Below are 23,076 nucleotides of genomic sequence, written 5' to 3'. Positions count from 1 at the left end.
ATTGATTTAATACCAGCTGAGTTAATTAAATATGGTGGAAATTCGTTAATTTGTCAAATTCATAAATTACATAATTTGTTTAATATGGAATAAAGAAGAAATCCCTCAACAGTGGAAAGAATCCATAATTGTTCCTGTGTTTAAAAAAGGTGATTAAATGAACTGCAATAATTACCGTGGAATTTCTCTACTCTCAACAACATATAAAATATTATCTAACATTCTTTTAACAAGACTGACCCCATATGCTAATGAAATTATAGGTGACTATCAATGTGGAATTAAACTTAACAGATCAAATTTTTCACATCAGACAGACACTTGAGAAAAAGTGGGAATATAATCAAAATGTCCATCAGCTATTCATTTATTTTAAAAAAGCATATGATTCAGTCAAGAGAGATAAAATATATAATATATTAGTCGAGTTTGGAATACCTAAGGAGCTTGTTAATATGATAAAAGTATACACCAGTGAAACAGAAAGTAAAATTTGTGTGTATATGAATATGTCTGACAAATTTACAATTCATGAAGGGTTAAAACAAGGAGATGCATTATCTCCATTGCTCTTTAATTTGCCTTAGAATATGCTGTTAGGAAGATAAGAGAAACTAACGGAGGACTAAAATTAAATGGTGTGATTCAACTGTTAGCATATGCAGATGATGTAGACTTATTTGGGGATGATACAAATACAATTAAGAATAATGCTAAAATATTTTTCAAAGCAGCTTAAGAGATAGGTTTGGAAGTTAACAAAGAGAAAACTAAATATATGCTTACAGGTCGAAATCAAGTGTTAGGTAATAATCAAAATCTAATTATTGATAACAACTCGTTTGAACCAGTTTCCAAATTCAAATACTTAGGAATAATACTAACAAATAAAAATGATATTAAAGTGGAAATAAAAAGCAGGCTTAATTCAGAAAATGCATGTTACTTTTCTCTTCGTAAGCTTTTGTCGTCTTGTTTAATATCTAAGAAACTAAAAGTTAAAATATACAAAACAGTAATTTTGCCTGTATTATTATATGGATGTGAAAATTGGTCCCTTACATTGAAAGAGGAACATAAATTGAGAGTATTTGAAAATAAGATTCTTAGGAAAATATTTGGGCCTAAAAGCGATGAGGAGACATGTGAGTGGAGAAGGTTACATAATTTAGAACTACATAATTTGTATTCATGTCCAGATATTATTAGAATGATTAAATCAAGAAGACTTAGGTGGGCAGGCCATGTGGCACGAATGGGAGAGGAAAGAAGGGTTTACAGGATTCTTGTTGGGAAACCTGATGGTAATAGACCTCCAGGAAGGCCAAGACGAAGATGGAGGGACAACGTTGAGATGGACCAAAAGGAAATCGGTAGGGATGGGAAAGAGTATATAGATCTTGCTCAGGATAGGGACAGATGGAAGGCCTGTGCTGCTGCAGCCATGAACCTTCAGGTTTAAGAAGGCTAGAAAGTTAGCTAGTATTATTATTTTACAGTGATAAATATTATATACTAATAAAAATAAACAGATAAGTGAATATCTAGCATAAAGTTATTTCATACATTTTTTTTGTTCACATTTCACTCAGTGTACTAAAATTCACAGTTATTGTATTTGTTATTAACTTTTGTATACATCATTCGCAAAAAGGCTGTAAAAGGTAGGAGAAAATTTTACTCATAGGGTTTATTTTGTGACCTCTACCATAAAACTATATTTTTGGAATATTGAAAACTGGAATTATTTATTTCTTGGATTAAATGGTAGAACATGGAGGTACAACTTGGTTCTTATATTTTCCTTTCATTTTTTTGATCTAACACACTTTCTACTGTCGCTATATTCTGTTCAAATACTAACTAAATTATTTTTATTTCTCCTATTAACAATAAAAATAACAAACTTTCTTCTTTTTTCTACTTGAAAAGAACGATGCCAATTTCCAAAAAAAAGGGGGGGTCCGATTCTCCTCCTTTCGACGCCCATGATTCCAACAGAATAATCAAAGTAAAAAAATGCGCGAGATCGAAAAGTTGAGTGTAAAATGCAGGATCCATATTTTTATTATTTAATCCAAGGAATAGGTGGTTCAAGTTTTCAAAATTCCAAAAATTAGATTTCTTATGTGAGAAGTCGCACTATATGACCAAAATTTTACTCCTAACTTATTTTTTTCTTGAACAAGGCATGTGAATGTAAATAACAAAATATAGTATTTGCATTTCAGTACACTAACTGTATTTCAAATGTAAAAAAATAAAGAAATAAATAGTTGCGCCGCATATTCACTCATCTGGTGGACCGAATAGAACAGCCTGCCCAAGGAAGAATCTAATAAAATTATTGTAGAAATAAAAACTTTTACTTTATTAGTTTATATAGTTATTGTTGTGCAATAAGAATCATAACCATTATTATAATTTTTAAAGTTTTAACTTTTATCACAGCCTGAACCCCTTCCTCCGTACAAAAATTTCTGGCTACGCCCATGGTAATGCACTTCAATGTAATCAAATAGAACAGTATTTTTAGAAACTTGCACTTTTAGGTAGCTTTCACAGACCAATTTCATTGAGGGCCTCCCATATGGCGCAGTGGTAGCATCGTCGCCTTGTAATCAAGGGATCCTGGGTTCGATACCCGAAGGAGGTACATAGTGGTTCGGATCCCACTTTAAACTGTAGGTCCAGTCCCGATTAGCCTATCTGTGCATAAAGTGGACTTAAAACACCAAATCAAACCAAACCAATTTCATTGTTCTTGTAGCTTACCATTCATCTGGCCTCGCCATGTAAATCGCACACAAATAAATAGTCTATTTTGTGTTTCATTCATGGGTACATTCAGAAATATCATATTGGAGCATCTGGTACTGGTATTTGTGCATATTGGTGAAATCTTTATTTTCCACTGTGACATCCATAACACTGACCAGCACAAAATTCGGGCTGCTCTGCTCTTGTAACTCACACGATGGAAATGGATGGAAACTTGTTTTGGCAGAAGGCAACAAAAAATCTTATTTGGAATGTTAACTCAGCAGGGAAAAGTGTAGTAAAATACTGACTTAGTGCTTGCTTAGTGGTAACGACCATTTCCTGTTCTAGTAGTTACTTATCTTTTCCAATCCATTATCTCATAGCAAACACAGACACCAGTGACGTGCGGTGACGTCAACACTTGGGGTAGCAGTCAGTGGCATGGTCAAGGGAGTTGCGGGTTGGTGTGGGTCACACCCTATCCCCCCTTTATGGCCCAGTATTCCTAGAAAAAGAAGGATGTCAATAACAGGAAAAGATTGCAAAATGATGAATGAGTACTAAAAGAAGTACACGTAACCCCCACCCACATTCAAAAATAAAAAAAAAATGATTTGATTTGACTGCTGGGTTCGAATCTCGGCTTGGCCATGGGTATTCTTTGTGTGTGTCCCTTCATCAATTTTATCGTACCAAAAGTGGCGGAAAAGCGAAGTAAAATAAACCAAATTGAGCAATCAATCAATGTTTTGATTTCATTTTTGTTACTTAGCGTCGCTTTTTTGTCACATTTGGTTAATTGCGAAGATGATGCGATAAAATTAATGAAGGGACAAACACAAAGAACACCCATGCTGAGGTCAGGGTTCGAACCTGGAACTCCTGGTGTCGTAGCGTGCTGTGATAACCACTCCCCCACTGTTGGTTGATTTGGTGTTTTAAGTACACTTTGTGCACAGAAACAAAACAAGTAACAAAACACAACACACTTTTTTGTAGTTTCTTTAATGATATTCATTTTTACCCTGAGTTCTTTAGAGGATTTACAAAAAATCTATGAGAAACCAATCCCCTATCTGTCCTATAGGAGATAGACTGGGGGACCTGAAAGCCTGGGCTTTCAATCATTGCAGTGGGGGGCGAGGAGGCAAGGGAGGTAGAGGTAGAAATCTTCCTTTTCGTTGGGCCGGCCGTTTCTACCTGGAAACTGGTCAAGCGGAAGAAGAGCGAGCTAGGGTATCCAGCCAGCTTTGCCCGCGGAGAACACCGATGGACGAGAAGCGCGTGGAAAAGAAGGTGTTGCATATGAACTGTGGCTTTAACAAGATAATAAATATTTTGATTTGAATATAATTCGAGATGTGAGATTGATTGATCTATCTCTGCTAGACTAGCTACTCCTCAGTGCACGTCACTGACAGACACGTCCTAACACCAAATGCAGCCAACGCGAAGTGCAGACGACAGAATGAGCCGAACGATGATGTCACAACATGGCGCAGATGTGTTTTGCGCACAACGCTCGGATCGAAAATTAGAAACTCGATTTTTTACCTAAAAACGAACGTACATGAACGTGGAAAATTCCAGGGGTTCTTTGTCGATGGTGTAGATTTTAAAAATGATATTTAAAAAAAGTAGTGGAAATGTCCATTTCACCCTCAGGTGATGATCGATTTTGCATTTCTAGAATAAAGAAAATTCTAATTTCAATAAATTTCGGACACTTATGGTACATAAAATACGTATGGAATAAACCACTTTTCAACACTATTACTTAGATTTTCCCGAAGTCGGGATTGGGACGGGACTTTTTCCCAGTCCCGTTTTTTTTTAATCGTGCACTTCCATTGTGATTACTGCGGACTCTATTGCTGCTTATGGGCTTCCAATATTCACGCCTGACAGCTTGAATGCAATAATTTTGGTGCCCTAGATCTCGAGGAAATGGATGAAGAGAGATCTGTGAAAGATTATTTAGCCCTGACCATAGTCTGCTTCATGCTCATTCGTTCTTTTCCCATGTGACACAATCTCAACTCCCTTTAGCGGCATGTTGTGAGCCTACGAACCGGAAGTTATCGTGCTACAACTATGGCGTCCACGCGAAGACACTTCCGGTGGATAGGCCCTATATTCTTGCAATGTAGTTTCATCAGGGGCACGTCAAGTATATGAGCAATGCTCACTGAGCAAGATTTTCGCTTGTTGAGTAGGCAGATCATTTACTTGACACTTTGTGCTCATTAATCAAAATATCAGTGCCTTTGAATAATCTGTGATCAATGTGGCTGCATCGAGAGGACAAGATTTCAGTTTGAGAAGCTGTTGTTAATTATGGAAATAGTTGATGTGAACACACAAAACTGTTGAAATTTTCATTTTCACATCCTTGTACAACGTTGCGAAACTAAAATGTTTATTTGGAAACAACACATTCATTTTAATACAATTACAAAAACTGGAATATTATATTACTGTTACTTGAACTTTATCTGTAATTACACAATTAATTTAATATTTCCTCATTAGCCACCAGCCCATCATCCTAACACAGTTCTCCTCTTCTTGCTCAGTGTTTTCCTCATGAGATCGAAACACAAAAATGCTATATTCTGTGGCTCAAACATGTTGCGAGCAAGGTTCAAGTTCACTCAGCGATCAAGTGAGCAGTGCTCACGTTGCAATGCTTATTTGGCCGTCACGTAAGATCACGTTGCTCGCTGAGCGCTCAGATACTTGACATGCCCCAGCTTTGATATACAATGTTCTTAAATCTATACAGGGTGTGTCATCATTATGTGGTGCTGGAAGTTCTGGTGTAAGTTCTGCAGAGCAGCAGCAAATTGTCAACTACCACAATGAGTTGAGAGCAAAAGTAGCAAATGGGCAGGAGTCAAGAGGATATCCAGGTCCTCAACCATCAGCAAGCAACATGAAAAGATTAGTGAGTATTTAATTTGGTTACTCTTTTCACAACTTTCAAACTTGCTGAAAAAAGACAACATAGGAAGGGAACTAATTCTTGTAGAGAGATAATATCTTTTTTCTTTCTGGAATCACAGGGCTCTTTGCGGAGGTGAAGTTAATACATTTTACCTCTCAATAATGAAAGTTAAAGAAAAGGAAATAAATTATGTTATCAAATGAATGGTGTAAAAAAAAAGTTACATATAAAATGAATAGATTAAAATTTTTAATGTTCATTTCATTGACTTTCTGAGTGCATACAAAGTTTACATAAAATAGTCATCATCATCCTTCGCCGTTTCCTGCCTCTAGCTGGGTCGGCATAGAAGTCAAGCCACTCCACCTTCTTCTGGACTTCCACCACTCCTCTCTTTCCATGGTGTTCCAATCTTGTCCTCTTCTACTAACTCTCCACTATCTGCTCTTTCCGTCGACATCTTGGTCTCCCCCTTGGACTTATTCCCATTCCTTGTGCATGGTAAGCTCTTACTGGTAGTCTTTCTGCATCCATCATCTTCATGTGTACGAACCATCTCATCTGTGCCTGATCTATCCTGCCCTGAAGCTTCACCACCCCCACTGTCTGTCGGATCTCCTCATTCCTTATTCTGTCCCTTCTAGTCTTCCCCAGTATACTCCTTAAAAATTTCTTCTCCACTGGCTGCATCATTCTTTTGTCTCTCTCTGTCATTGTCCAAGTCTCTGCTCCATACATAATTATTAGCATATAGTATGTGTTATATATTACATTCTTGCATTTCATAGGTACAACCCTGTTCCATAATAATCTTCGAATGCATTGATATAGTCCACAACACATTTATCCTCTTCTGTTTACCACCTTATCTATTCTTCCACTTCTCTCAATTATGCTTCCTAGATATTTGAAACTCTCCACTACCCTCAACTCTTCCGTGTCCATCTTTATTCTAGGTTCATTTCTGGCTCTGTTTCTTGTTGTTATTAGCACCTCACTCTTTTCTGCACTGAATTTCATTCCTGCTCTTCTGATTTACTCATTCCAACTATCAAGCTGTCTCTGTACATCTTCTTCCCTCTTTCTCTGTATTACTAAATCATCAGCGAAGAACAGAGTCTTCATCTCTTCCTCTCCTATCTTCTTCCCCACCTCTTCGTTAATTGCCTCCAGCAGTGGGGAAAGAGCACTTCTCTGTTTTAGTCCATTACTTATACTGAACCACTCTGTTCTTCCCACTGGGGTGTTCACACATTTCTGGTTGGCTTAGCATGTGCTCCGCACTCTACACACTATCTCTTCCTTGACTCCTTTCTCTATTAGAGCCTTTCAAATCTTTGTTCTGTCTATGTTATCATATGCCTTTTCTACATCTAGGAATGCCATATTCAAATCATTTTCATACTCATGGTGCCTTTCCTGCAATTACCTTATGGTAAATATCAGATCTACTGTTGATCTGCATCTTCTAAAACTTTTACTGTTCCTCTCTCATGTTCAGCTCTGTTGTAACCACAATAAAAGGAAATGGTGCATTAAGATCCTCAGAAAGGGTAAAGCGTGTGCCCCAAAAATGGAATGAAGATTTTTTATGGTAAGTCGTAACAAAAATGAAAGAAAAACTACTAAAGAAAGCAAATGCTTCTTCAAACTAAAAGGTAAAACGACAAATCCAGAGTGTCTAACGCAGCCAAGTGGCAATTTTAGCGTCGCTCATTGTAATGTGCGGTCTCTTGTACCAAAAATTGATGAACTACAGTGTGTTACATTACTGCATGATTTTGATATTGTCGCAATCTCTGAAACCTGGACTGATGCCTACACGCCAATGGCATCTATCAACCTACCAGGGTATCAGATCGTGAAAATTGATCGGATGCATAAAACCGGAGGGGGCATTGCCATTTACATGAAAACAGAACTGAACTTTCGCATTGTAGGTTATAATGACTTGGACAATGGCAGTGATGTTGAATATATCAGTATTATTGTAAATAATAATAGTAAAAGAATAGGTGTGTGTATTATATATAGAGCACCAAACATAGCGTACACAAAACTCTCCATTGTAGAAAATCTACTCTCTGAGCTATACCCTTGTGTAGACACCCTCTTGCTGATGGGTGACGCAAACTGTGACTTCTTAAAACGCGAATCAGACACCATGTATTTAAAAGCAATTTTTAACACATTTGGCCTGACTCAAATAATCGACAAACCCACTCGAATCACAGCAAATAGTAGGACACTCTTAGACTTCATAGCAATAGATAATACTGAACTTGTTCACAGGTCGAATGTTGAAAACCCTATAGACACCTCTGATCACTGTCTCACATATGTATCGTTGGTTTGTGAGAAGCCCATAAAGCAGGTGAAATACATTACATATCGTGACTTTTCTAATTTTGATAGTGATAAATTCGAAAATGATATGAAAGCCGTAGATTGGGAATTGCTGAAACCTATCCATGATATTGAAGACAAAATAAACTATTTTAATTCAAAAATCATCAGCGTCTTTGAAATTCATGCACCTACTAAAACGGCAAGGGTAGGTAAAAAATATACTCCATGGATCACAGATAATGTAAAACTAGTAATGAAACTCAGGGATAATGCCTTACGTAAATTTAAACGAACAAATAACCCACACGACTGGCTACAATACAAGGACCTGCGTAACTTCACAACGTCAATTACAAGGCAGGAAAAGAAAGCATATTTCACATCCCATATAAACAGCAGAAATATGAACACACGTGGTACCTGGCAAAAATTAAAAGATTTAGGTATTGTTGATAAAACTACAAATAATATTGATGCCCTTCCATCTAATCTTAGGGATGCAGATGTTATAAACAACCATTTTGTTAGTGTAACACAGAATCTGAATTTTTCTGAAACACTTATCCAAGAACAGTACAATTACTTCATGACAAACAGGAATGAGAATACCACAGATTTATGTTTCGCAATTAAAACAATAACAGAACTTGACATATATAAGGCAATACATAGTATACACTCAAATGCAGCTGGAGCTGATAAAATCACAGTTAAAATGTTAAAGTTATCGCTTCCCTTTGTACTACCTGCACTAACACAAATCATCAATTTCTCTATTTGCACTGGAGAATTTCCCTCCATATGGAAGGAAGCTCATGTAATCCCACTAGCAAAGAAGAAGAATATTCAAAGTCTTGATGACCTCAGACCAATAAGCTTGTTGCCTGTTGTCTCCAAAATTATTGAAAAAGTAGTGTGTCAGCAACTCACCAAATTTGTTGATGCGAACAATATTTTACCAAAATTACAGTCAGGTTTTCGCAGTAAACATAGTACAGCCACTGCACTCACAAAAGTAGTAGATGACTTCCTTCATTTCATGGATGAACGGTGTGCAGTTATACTAGTCCTCTTAGACCTCAGCAAAGCCTTCGATAGTGTACGGCATGATCTACTTTTAGCTAAACTCAGATATTATAACTTCAGCCCATTAGCAATCAAGTGGTTCAACTCTTATCTTACAGACAGACACCAGAAAGTACAAATGCCTGGCACTCCACTATCATTTTCAAAATCTGTGCCAATAAAAACTGGGGTGCCTCAGGGATCAATATTGGGGCCACTACTGTTTACTTTATACACAGCAGACTTATCGAGAGCAATACAAACATGTACATACCATTTCTATGCTGATGACACACAGATATACCTACCTACCACGCCAATTACAGTTAGACGTGATGTTATGGTCCTCAACAATGAATTAAAAAGAATTTCCACCTGGTGTGACTCCAATGCACTGATATTAAATCCCAAAAAATCCACATACATGTTACTGGGGAACAGACAAACAATTACAAACGACAAGTATAACGACATAGTCTTGAAGATACGTGGGACGTGCATACCGCATAAAACAACATCTAAAAACCTGGGTTTGGTGATTGATAGTTCTCTCACTTGGACAGAACACATAAATGGACTGTGTAGAAAATCATTCTACATTCTCAGAAATTTATATAGGTCTCAAAATTATCTAACGGAAAAAGTTAAACTGAAGCTAGTTGAGCTCTTATTGTGGTCACTCTTTGATTACTGTGATGTAGTTTATGGTCCTGGGGTCTCAGTCAGAGATAAAAGGAAAATTCAGGTGATGCAAAATTCTTGTATACGATTTGCATTGAACATAAGGAAATATGAACATATCCTGCCTCATTTGAACACAAAGAAAATATTAACAATGGACAGAAGAAGGCATCTGCACTATATCACCTTCATAAACAAAATTTTGAAAGTAAGTAAACCAGATTATCTATTTAGAAAAGTTAAAGTAGGCACTCAAATACACTCACACTTCACGCGAGGGCATAACAAACTTTTTCAATATCATCACAGTACCGCCTCCTTCAAATCATCATTCTCGGTAAATGCAGTTTCAACCTGGAATAAATTGCCCATAACAATAACTAACCAATCAACACTGCATGCTCTTAAATCCACAGCAAAGGACTATCTACTATGTAAACAGTTTGAATCTAGAAGCACACACGAATAAAAATACATCCCACAATGTATTAATGTCAATGTAAGAATTTGATATTACTTCATGTCAAATATTTCTATTCTTGCACCATCAAACATTACCAAATATGCATTTATGTGTACATGTGTGTGTGCCTATATATATATATATACTTAAAATTGTATTTAGAATTTAGTTTTATGTATTTTTTTTCTTTTTGTGTATACATATACTCATTAATTGTATCTTTACAGTTCTTATTTGATTTGCATTTTTTTTTCATCTTTCTTACTTATTTACTATTATTTGTATTATTATTATTATTATTATTATTATTGTTTTTCTTTCTTTTTTCTTATTGGATATATATACCGTTTGTAACTGTAGACTGTATTCTGACAAGGGTTAGGTGGGAGAACAGCGTACGCTGAACCTCGCCCGCTCAATAAAGATATATTATTATTATTATTATTATTACATCCCTTATTCTTTTCTTTAATATTTTTTCATACACCTTTCCTGAGTGGCACATTAGTATTATTCCTCTGTAGTTTTTACATTTCTGTCCCGCTTCTTGAATACATAAAATAGTATAATCGAGAAATATTAATGATGTTAAGAATAATAACTAAATAGAAGGTTTATATGAAAATAGAAAAATGGAATAGTTACATTGATAAACTATTTGCAATAATATGTTTGTTGCGTTGTTTGAATATACGTATGTTAAATATATTGGTGATTTATTTCAGGTGTGGGATTCCGAGTTGGCAACAATAGCACAAAGATGGGCAGATCAGTGTACGTTCCAGCATGATCACTGTAGGAATACTCTATGTAAGTATAAAGACACATTTAATAGGTAAATATGTAAATTTCTTAAATGCTTGCATAAACACAGTTGCTGACAATAATAATTATTAAAGATAAAATACAGATTTTATTTACATGTGGCATATAGCTGATGACCATGTTGCAGTTTTTAATCAAGTGAGTTGATCCTTTTGTTCTTTCAACCATTTTTTCCCATTTTTTTTAAATTTTTACTTTTTAATGTGATTAACATTGGTTATTAAGCCACACATATGTAAAATCTGTATTTTGTCTTTAATAATAGGGGGAAATATCTTTCATTTGATTATGCAAGAAGAAATAAGGGACAAATAAAGAATTACATTATGGAAATTATTGAAACAAGATACAATATTCTTCAGTCTTGACACCACATAAACTGATAAAGTCCTTTTGCAAATTATCTAAAGTTTTTGTATAAATTATACTTTATGGAGATAAAAACTAATATTGTTTGCTAACTTTCAATTTTTTGCACTTTGGAGTTGGCAAGATTTGTTACTATTGTTGCTAATTTATTTTTAAAAAAATAATAATGTTCAGTATGTAAAAAAGTATTGAACTTGGGAATGTTCCCAATTGGAGGACGAGGTTGAGCTCCAGTTGTTCAAACTCATCATAAAATTTTCTTAGTCCACTTTCTCCACCCAAATAGCCAAAAAGAAACAATTGGGGAGAAAGAAAGAAGATAAAAATGAGAGGAAAAGGAAGAATGAGAGAGAAATAAGAAACAGGAGGAGAGAAATAGTAAAATGATATACAGGCGAAAAAGGATAGAGGAAGAAAGAGAAAAACAAAAGAATGAGAGAAAGAGAGTGCAAGAGAAAAAAGGAGAGAATCATATATCTGCTGAAGCAGAGCCTACCTGAATATTTTATCTACCTTAGAGCAATGTCCCAAAAATATCCTCATCCATTTTCTGTGCTCCTGCTTGGAAATTAGCTTCAACCAAAATTTCTTGTGAATTGAAATATCATGCCTTACATTTTTCAATTTAACTCTGGAAGTCTTTCCATCATCATGAATCTGAGCCATATTGAAGAAAAAAAAAGAAATACCTAGGGAACAAATTTACAAAGTAGAAATGTCTTTGTTGTTTGTATAAATGCAAATTCTTTACAATTAGTCATATTTTTCATAATTTGGAGAAGAGAGATGCGGTAGTAGATAAATACGTAGACTCTAGTACAAGTACTAGTACTCATGAACGAGGATGGTGGTAGAAGCCACTGAAATTAATAGAACAAAGAAGTAAAAACAGTTTCATGGATAAAGTGAGTACTAGTTTCTCCGTATTTAGTCATATTTTCATTAAATCATTTGACACACAATAAGATATAGATCAAATTATGTTTGTTTATTAAATGTTCAGTGACACACAAAGACATATTTTAGAAGGGAGGTGTACAGAATATATTGGAGTACTACATGGAACCAGTTTCACCCGCTTATAGTCAATCAAATCTCCCATGCTTGAGTGTTGATACGCTTAAAGAATTAAATATCATTTCAATCTACTACTGGGCATCGAGTGTATACCAGTCGTTTTGCCTGTTTGAGCATTATTGCTCGAGCGAAGAAGCTGTCAATTCAGTACACTATCTAGCATCGTCCACGTGGACTATTACCACTCATTGCAGCACACTAGTACATATACGTATATTTTAAGTTCTTGGAGCTAACCATGTGTGGCTTAAAACTGAGGAGTGATTATATCAAATCTACCATAATTTGATGTTTCTTTTCTGTTTCAAAGTGTAAGAGTTCATACAGTTTGAGTTTTGCATAAATTCAAAATTTTACATGTACTCTGAATATAATAATAACACTGTTGTTTTTAATGTTATTCTTTGAATTGATTATTTTTGTAAAAGTTATCCAACAGATTTACTTCACGAAGTAAGATATTTTTTATTGGTATCTCTCACAACATGAAGAGTTGTGGTCTGAAATAGATTATCCAAGTCAAGGTGATATATTGAACGTGAAGCAATTCAATTTCACCTACTGTGAATAGATGGCTCAGTTATTAAAATTATCAGTGTGTAATTAAGGTTTCTAAGTTTGATATCCAGCTCATGTTTCTACAAGTCTTATATCCTGTGTCTTGATTGATTTTTATAATTAAGTTGGCTTACACAATTCTTGCAAAGTTCACAGTTGGGTATAGGAACAAATTCTGCAGTTCAGAATAAGAAAATAAATATATCTAGTTATATCAGTGTTTCCATCTATCAGTAAAGTTGCCTATAATTTTACTCATCTGATATTTCTGTAAGTAACTTGCAATTGAGTCCCAATTCTTCCATTTTGTTATTCTTTACAAGTCAAATTTCCTTGTTTTGTAAATACTGCAGTTACCTGGTTCCTTTACTGGTTACACACCTTGCTAAGGATACGAATGACCCATTAAGGTCCTATATGGACTATATTCAAATTCACATCAAATTGGTAGAATATCAGTTTCGAATTTGCTTCCTTTTTGTATCAGTACTCTATTTACATCACACCAGTCCATCTCCAATCAAGGTACACTTTCCACTTATTGTATTATAATTTAAGTTTCCTAACCACCTTCTAGCTCTTCTATGCTTGTCTTCTGTACTTGTTTAGGCGTGTTTATCTGTATGAAGTTAGTTAAACTACAATGGATTTAGCAGATAGTTAAATTGTTAATTCAAAAGTATTAAATTTATGTAAATCTGCTAGTAATTCTTTTGCACTGGCTGCAACTTTTCTTTGTCTGAAGTCAGTGATATTCTTGACAAATATAAATGTGTAAAATGTTCTTAAAAAATTATAATTGATCTTGCCCTTCCAGCAAACACCTACGTTGGGCAAAATTTGGCAAGCACAAGCAGCTCTGTTGCTGCTTCTGCTGACTGGACTTACGCTATTGACATGTGGTATGATGAGGTTTCAAAGTACAACGGAAATAATGTTGGAAGCTTCTCGTGAGTATAGTATAAATATTTCATCATTCATTTTATTCTTGAGTGATCTGCACATTTGACATTTGTCAGTAGCATTACAGTGCCTTGAATAACATAGTGTGGAAAACGACCCAAGAAACTGGTTCCCCGGATGGATGAGAATATAGATGGCAGTGTGATCAGTGTCAATGCTAATTTTCTTATGAAAGTAATGCGGCTTTGTTAGTTTTTGGAATATATTATGTAGATTTGTTTGTCTTGAAAGGCGGTACGTGAATTGATGGAAACAGTTATATTTGTGGAGTGATTTGCAGTCACAAAATGGCATTAATTTGGAAAGAAAAGTAAAATAAAATGAATAAATAAATAGCATGCGTGCGTAACACAAGAAGAAATATCGCAATGCGATTCCGGATCTCAGGTCTTGGACTGTGTATTAGAGTTTATTTTTCTGAGTTTATTTTTCTATGTTATTAGAATATAAATGGTATTCTGAGAGATATTTTTCATACCGAGGCGACAAACCACAAGTGTCACTTGAAAGCGAGCAGTCTGTAATCAATGCAGCCTATCGAACCATAGGGACACAAGCTCTGACTGCACAGTTTCCTCAAGATTTTAGACCAAAGCGACACGCGACAAACGATATGAGGATTTCACACCAAAGTGACATGGGTTCTTCGGTCCAAGGCAACTTTCATACCGAAGCGAGACGCCACACATGTTGCTTGGAAATGAGCCAATCAAGAGCAACATTTCACATTGTAAAGGCATGATGGGCAGCACAGGCCAGCGTTCGGTTGGTGAAATCCTCAAGCGATAAGTGTCGTGTGTCGCTTTGGTGCGCAATATCCCTAAAGCAAGACACTCATTGCATCACGCATGCGCAAACAACAAACCACGGCAACACGTTGCAAGCTATTGAGGAAATGGCCCAGTTTAAGCGACAAAGCGACACGTGTGTCACCTAGATCTGTTGTTCGCACAATTAGCAGCAAATGCTTGCTAATAGACTGAAGTGCCGTTTCAAGGCTGTCGCTTGTCACTTAGTTGGGAACTCCCCCTGTAGCGCGTCACTTCGGTCTGAGCACCCTTCCTTTAAGGAGCTTTCCGACCGAAAAAACCAGTAGCATGTGAATACGAATTTGAACGTGTCATTTGCTGTTTCGACCCTAATGTGCAATGAATGCTATTTTACAGTCTGGAAGTGTCTGTGTCCCTAGTCACATCAGTGTAAACATCCTGTGTCGCTTGTCACATTGGTCTGAAAGTTTCCTTGTTGTTTCATGCAATCATCATTATCATCATTGTCACAATTAGTTTAAAGCGGAAGAAAATAGACAGTAAATATAAAAAATATAAATGCTTCAGTGTGTTTATCTTTAAAAGAAATGATGATGATGATGATAATAATTATGAACCTAATTCATACATAAAAATTTAGTTACCAAGAGCATTCCACGCGTATTTTTTCTCCCACATTATTAATGAAAGTATAACGATAACAGGACGTGATCGACTGTCTAGAATGTTCGTTAATATCTTCGTTAATATCTTCGCGACCACTGTACCATAGCAATTATCACATTCATAGAAATGCTTCATGTAAAAGAATCAGACGTTGCAGCAAAAACTCCATTTACTTTCATTATAAGCAGACGAAGACCGACACCAGCACCTCTAGCGGTATCATTTTCGAGTGGAACCAAGCAGAGAGGCCAGAACCGGGCCGTTTTCCACACTATGTTATTCAAGGCACTGTAGTAGCATGCAGTGACCATTTAGATAACCGAAGCACTGAATATATAATTTTTAAATAAACAATAGTACATCAAGGGGCAGGCTTGCCTTGATAAAAACACCACACACCACTGCTTTGCGGCATTTTAGTCTTTCACGGGCTGGGCAAAAAATGTCTCTCGACACTTTTGGGGAGTCTAATTATCCTGGGAGTTATGCAAAATTCGAATTTTTACCGAAGCAGTACTTCGGTAGCTTACCTTGAATGCACACCACTGACAGTTGTTATTCCATAGAATTAACTTTAAAGAATTATAAATCCTTGTGTGTATGTGTGTGTCCATTGTTTAGCTTACAAATTCCTCAATGATGATGTTATTAAATCATCTGAAAATAGGATTCGATTTGATTTTTGTTATTTAGCATCACTTTTCCACCACTTTTGGCTAACTGCAATGATGATTGATTGATTTGGTATTTTAAGTTCACTTTATGCACACTAAGGCTAATCACAACTGGGCCTACAGTTTAAAGTGGGATCCAAACCACTATGTGCCTCCTTCGTGTATCGAACCTGGGACCCCTTAATTACAATGTGACAATGCTGCCACTGTACCATTGGGGAGACCCGACTGCAACGATGAGGATGAGAAATTGATGATGGGACAACTCACAAAGAACACCCATGTCAAGGCTGGGATTTGAACCAAGGGGCCCTGGCATCACAGTACACTCTGCCATGGAGGGCAGCTTTTGAAAATAAGAGCATTCTGTATATGGGAAAACTGAAGTCGGAAACCTTTCTCAAGTTCTTTTAAGTTATTTTGCCAATACTACCATCTACACAGAATTAATATTTGTACTTTGATGTGTCACAGGATCCAGTCTTACAGCAACAATAGTGAGAGTATCAATTCACTAAAACAATTACAGTGGAACCCAGGCACGTATCCAGAGGGGGGGGCTCAGGGGGCTCGAGCCCCCTCCGAAATTTTTCGATTTACACTAGATAAAATGAGGTTTTTGGCTTGTGTGTGCAAAATAAAATATTGTGATTATAATTTAAAGAGAGATATAATTATCGAGGAAAAGCGGAGAATGTTCTAGAACCCTGAGGGATAACCCTGTTATTGATAATATTGTATGTAAACTTTTCTTGCTCTTTTGGTGTTGTCGCAACAAACTTGAGCATTATTTAAAGATTTGTCAGCATTTGGAAGTTGCACAACAAAGCACTGTTGAAGGCAGCGCCATGAGTCGGGCGATTCGTTGGATTACTAATTCTCTGAAAAGCTCGAGAGGGAACGTTCTTGAATAGGAGGTGGAGTCGAACTACAAAATATTTTATGTGCAGAACATTCCAGAATATAATATGGATATAAATACGCGGATTCAATTTCACGGTTGGTCTGTACAACAGAATCATTCAATAAGACTTCAGGAGTAAGTGTGACAGTCGATTAGTGATCAGTCAGTGCCCATTGACAGTTTTATAAGATGTAGAGATTAGGGGGAGGGGGGCTAATGACAAATTTTGCTGGAAAGTGCTGAAGTCTACCACTATTACAAGTTCGGGTCCAAAGCTGAAGACATTGCCGACAGTGTAGTGCTAGTTTCGGGTCATGAGCCAAAGAGATCCAAGGTCTCTAAAGTAAATATTTCAGCAGTAATGGGCATTGGAGCATCGTTTCTTTTTTTTAAAAAAAAAAAAGGAAATAAGCTGTACAGATCGACTGAAAATCTAAGTTTTGAGTGACAATTTATTAGTGACTGGACCAAGTTTCCTGTATGCAGTCCGAGAGTTTCGTGGGTTAAAAAAGGACTTTTAAGTCAACTCTTTTGGAAAAACACACAAACGCTAACTACCACAAAGGGGCAGCCATGAAGGCCGAAAATTTTATGAATGTCGAGAAGAGAAAGCAAGAAGATGTTGCATATGTGGAAATTTTAGCGGAAAAAGCAAGCTGGACCATGACTCCAAAACCAGGGTCTCTGGCATATACCGTACCATGCCATTCTTTGTTCTACCAAGTGAACTGCCGAGTCACCCTTGGCTTCGCTTGATCTTTTGCTGTCACTGTAGAGCAATGACACGGTATGCCTGGTGGAGTCAGCATTTTCCGCTAAAATTTCTGCATAGCACATCTCTTGTGTATGCCCAACCGTAAGATGTTGCCTGTTTAATTAACAAGCACAGAAAAAGGAGGTAGAATAAAACTAAGGGACATTCCCACCGGTTGGCAAGATATTTTTCTTCTGTGGTCAACACGAGCTGCCGTTTCAAGGTGACAATGAGATTGACCCAACAGGTTTCACACCGAAGCTACAAGCTATACGTGTCGCTTGTAGTGTTGCCCACGAGACGAGACGGGACAGGCTTTTAAAAATTCGAGACGAGACTAGATTGATCATGTGTCCCGAGACAAACGAATATTTTCGAGACGAGACAGCATTTCACAGCATTTCCATGAGATGAGACAGGCCAAAGTCTCGTCTCCTGGGCAACACTAGTCGCTTGAGGATTTCACAAATCGAACACGGGCTTGTGCAGCCTGTCGTGCCGCTACGGTGTGAAAAGTTTATGTTAATTGGGTCACTCATTGCAAACGACGTCGTGTGTGCCTTCGGTCTGAATTCTTCCTAAATCTTGAAGAAATAAGTCACAAGGATGGAAAATTAGGATTTTTGTTAAGGTTACGTTTCGAAAGCAGGCGACAACACCATAAAGGAGCATATCCAAACCTGGGAGAACACATTCGAATGGGCCGGACCCTGTGGCTGAGTGGTTAGCACATTGCGCTGCAACGCCAAGGGTCCCGGGTTCGAATCCCGCTCGGGCATGGTTGTTTGTGAATGTCCATTCATCAATTTCATCATTTCATCACTCATCCCCATCTTAGCCAAGAGGCACAAAACGCGAAGTAAATTAAAATAAATTAAATCAAAACATTCGAATGGATTGTCCATTGCATAACAGCTTCGTGAAACGGACACATACACATACTGAGATCGTTTCGGCACAAACACACCGTTCGTACATTGCAACAGAGGAGTTGAGTGATAAAAAATGTCCCTTATCAGGTTCTGAAAGAAAAAAAACAGCAGCTTAAACAGTGGCAGATTTTGGAGACAGTTGCTCTCCATTTTTGGCCCCGCACTATGGCTTTTTAATGCTAACCTTTGTCTACCAAGAGAAAGTAAACTTTTCTTGCCCTCTCCCACCCCCACCCCCACCATTTTGGAACTGAATCGCCACCATCGACCTTAAACCTTGCGAGGTTCTATCTATACCCTTGTAAAAAAATGATGTTTAGCCCCCCCGAAAAGAATTTCTGGATACGTGCCTGGTGGAACCCCAATTTTACACTCTGCATTATACATTCGATCCCCATGGATCCAGTAGAAGAAAATGTAAAATTTTCCAGGATTTTAAGTCTTTCCATCTTGGTCCATCGAAAAACTTAACATTAAGGTTTCACTGGATACTAATTCAACTAGAAACTGTAATGCTGTGCAGTTTGGTGCATCTCTTACTTATATTACAACAACTCTTGTAGAGTCAAAGAGTGTGAGAATGGTTTCTCACTATGCAGTTAATTGCAAGAGCTCTCATCTAACTTAATGATTAAGGCTCTTACTTTTGATATATCTGCACACACATGTATATGTAAAATCTAATTTATTGAAATGATCTAAAACTTCTTTCAGATAATTCTTAACACTGACATATGCAGTGAGGAGGGAGGGGGGCTGATGGGTCTACAGCCACTCCAGAAATTTTGACAAAATCAAAATTTTCAAATGAAAGCAGTAAAGAACTTGGAATAAATCAAAGCAGTAACTGAAACCCTGTCTTAAAATGATCCCAATCACATTTTTTTGTCTTTCAACAATCTGTTAAGACTAAGGCTAAAAATGGAAATTATGAAATATTTTACAGTGTATCCCCCTGCCTAGAATGTAACTATGTATAATATCCACCTTTACAAATCCAGCCCCCTCTGAAAAAATTCTGCATATGCCAGTGATTTTGAATACATGTTTACTTCTAGGAGCAATGATATGGCGGCTGGTCATTACACCCAAGTTGTATGGGGAGATACCAGTAGAATTGGTTGTGGACGCCGGCAATATCAATCTGGTGGTTGGTACACCCATATCTATGTTTGCAACTATGCAAAAGGAGGTAATTTCATCAGTAGTCCAGTTTACACTGTTGGAACACCTTGCTCGTCTTGTGCTTCAAGTTGCTCTAATGGACTCTGTGGTAAGTTTAATAATATCTTTTCAGTGATTTATTTTTATAGAAACTCCTACAAGATAATATTATGGCTTTTATAGAAATAAATTTAACTGGAAAGCCACAAATGAAACCATTATCTACCAATAGTCTACATATTCCCCACAGAGATTTCATAAACCTTGCGTTTAGGAGCACAAGGAGATTTACTACAAAGAAAGGTTTTTTTGCTTAAATTCTTCATAATGAGTCTCCTATGACCTAACCACAATCAATAGTCCAGTGGCGAAGCATGGTCTTAAGAAGAAGGCAAGTGTTATTTTAATACAACATGCAGTACTTACATTACCATCTCTGAAGAAAGGGGGAATGCAAATTATACTGTTCAATTGTCCCAGTTCTTCCTAGGAAAGAAAGGACATTTCAAATAATAATAATAATAGTAAGTACTCTCTCAACAGCCATACTCTTATTTCAAAATTCTTGATCACATTATTGAAATAATAAATTACTTGCTATTAGGAGTATTTGCAGCTTCTTGTATAAAATAAAAATATCCATGTTTGTTTTTGTAATTTAACAACACAACAAAGAATAGTGAACACTCGGGTCTCCCTAATGGCATACTGGTAACATCGTCGCCTTGTAATCAAGACTAATGACATCACTGAGAGGCTCAAATCTGGTGCAAGTACAATGCACAGTGATTCCGATCCCACTTTAAACTGTATGTCCAGTCCTGATTAGCCTATATGTACATAAAGTGGACTAAAAAGTACAATAAAAAAAAATTAACACTCTTTTCAACCATGCATTCTTCCCACAACTAAATGGAAGATAATTCTGACAAGCTCTGAAACTAACAGAAAAGTGCTACCAACTTTGTTGCACAAATTGTTGTTCACAGGAGAGTGAAGGAACTAACTTGAAGCTTAAATTAATTACAATAGTATTTTCAGTAATTTATTCAATAATTCTGTGTTTATAATAAAGCAAATATTCATCTTCGAGATCATGTTAACACTTCTATGCAGAGTACAGAATTGCTTTCTGCTAGGAGTGTCTCTATTTGCTTTTGTCTGGGATTGGCTATTTTTGAGAAGCTCTACTCTCCTCTGCTTTTCTTGAAGGATTAAAGACTGTATCTTCACCCAGATTTGCCTTCACCATGTGACGCTTTGGGTGCATTGGTTTCCTATGTAGCAGCAAAAAGCAGAGCATGTGGTGCATGCCACCAGGCTGCTGAGGGAGTTTGCGATTGTAAAATTTTGCAAAATCAAGTGTGGTAGAAACCAAACGGACAAAAAAAACCATTAAGAACATCAAATAATATTATAAAAGTGCAAGCATTGCTTGTATTATATCTTTGCCACTGTAGCTCCATTCTGAGATATCAGTGAACATCAATGTTTCAAACACAACATATCTTATGGTATCACTGACAGAATTCTCACACAGATAAAATAGCAGAAGGAAAATAGCAACCTGGAGAGTCTTGGTAGCTCAGTTGGTAGAACAATGGCACATTATGCAACAGATATTGTTGAGTGCAGATTCTTCAGTATGGAGGAAAGAATATAACTAGATTGAAGTCACAAGCAAGAATGTGTAATTCACAAACTCATCAACATGATATGCATAAACAACTTACATCATAATACAGACACTACCCGTCCTTTCTTTCTCACAAAGGGTGATACAAATTTGCAACATACATGATGAAAACGAGACAATAGAGCTACATTAGATAACAAAAGCATAATAAGGACTGGCACCGATGACACAGATCAGGTCTGGCGTACACCTTTAGTCGGTATGGGACACTCTCTCCCCTTTGGTAGAAGAGACTCCTGTTTCATGGCATTTGCCCATAGTGGTCAGGCAGTCGTCTTGTCCTCTGGGATCTTCTAATTGGCTGATGATCGTTTGTCGCTTTCGGAGGCTTCATTTGACCTTCAGCAGCAGGTACAGATACATAGTCCTCCTCTCTTACTAGGACCGGATTGTTGCCATGCAAGAGACTTTGGTTTTGAACAACGGTGTCTTTTCCAGGCTTCGCAGGATATCTTTTAATCTTTGAAATATGAATTTGAACAACGTCATTTTCCACAATTACTTTAGCCATCTTCCGACCTATCAATTTTACAATTTCTCTAACAGTATATTTGGAACCATGGCTGAACTTCTTCTTGCAATGTTCCACTAGTACTTTTTCCCCCGGCTTAAGATAAGATAAGATAAAATAAGATTTATTTCCATCCACTTGATCATATGAGTACAAATAGCACTATGATATGGGATAGGTCAATTACGTGTATACTTTTGAGTACAAAGGAATTAACATATACTTAAAAAGTATAAAAGAGTATAAAATAAAATTACATGTATAATTTTGAGTACAAAGCAATTAACACATACTTTAGCACATTAAAAAGTATAAAAGAGTATAAAATAACATAACATAAAAAATAGAGGAAAATCAAAGGTTATGTCTATTAATGAGAAGAATAATCAAAGGTTATGTCTATTAATGAAAAATATGATCTAAGTACTCCTCTGTGCTGTAAAACAAATACTTTATTAGCAAGCTATTTACTGTCATTTTAAATTTAGTTGGATTATGATTCTTGAATTCCTCTGGCAGTTTGTTATAAAGTTTTACACCTTGAAATCCTAGACCATTATGTGTTTTGGATGTGTGGACAGTAGAAAGGTGGAGGGAGTTATGCATATGAGTGCTGTATTTGTGTATGTCTAGATTTTTTGAGAAGATTTCAGAATTTGTATGAATAAAGTACAATGTTTCTAATATGAACAAACATGGAAGAGGCAATATTTGAAATTCATTGAAAATTTGTTTCGTTGGGTTTGAGAGGGATACATTTTTCATAATTTTTAATATCCGTTTTTGCCAAATAAAAATTTTCTGCATTTTGGGTGAACTGCCCCAGAAAGAAATACCATATGTAAGTACAGGTTGAATCTGTCCAAAATATACTGTCAAATCATTTAAAGATAAAATATTTCTCAGGATACTCATCATGTAGCAGACCCTGCTTAACTTTTGAGT

General features: G+C 36.4%; 1 protein-coding gene across 2 annotated transcripts in view; it reads left to right on the top strand.

The window, feature by feature from the left end:
* Window positions 1–23,076, top strand: part of LOC146000494 (venom allergen 5-like) — a 67,056-nt gene that overhangs the window by 34,355 nt on the left and 9,625 nt on the right. For both annotated transcript variants that reach the window (XM_083138217.1, XM_083138218.1), the window contains 4 exons: window positions 5,549–5,710; window positions 10,994–11,078; window positions 13,915–14,047; window positions 19,819–20,033. In XM_083138217.1, the coding sequence (XP_082994343.1) occupies window positions 5,549–5,710; window positions 10,994–11,078; window positions 13,915–14,047; window positions 19,819–20,033 (595 nt within the window). The remainder of the gene's footprint in view (window positions 1–5,548; window positions 5,711–10,993; window positions 11,079–13,914; window positions 14,048–19,818; window positions 20,034–23,076) is intronic.

The sequence above is a fragment of the Lepisma saccharinum genome, chromosome 16, assembly GCF_977018435.1.
Source record: "Lepisma saccharinum chromosome 16, izLepSacc3.1, whole genome shotgun sequence".
NCBI classification, from domain to species: Eukaryota; Metazoa; Arthropoda; class Insecta; order Zygentoma; family Lepismatidae; genus Lepisma; species Lepisma saccharinum.
Note: the sequence above shows the minus strand (reverse complement) of the source record. Positions and strands in the feature narration are given on the sequence as shown.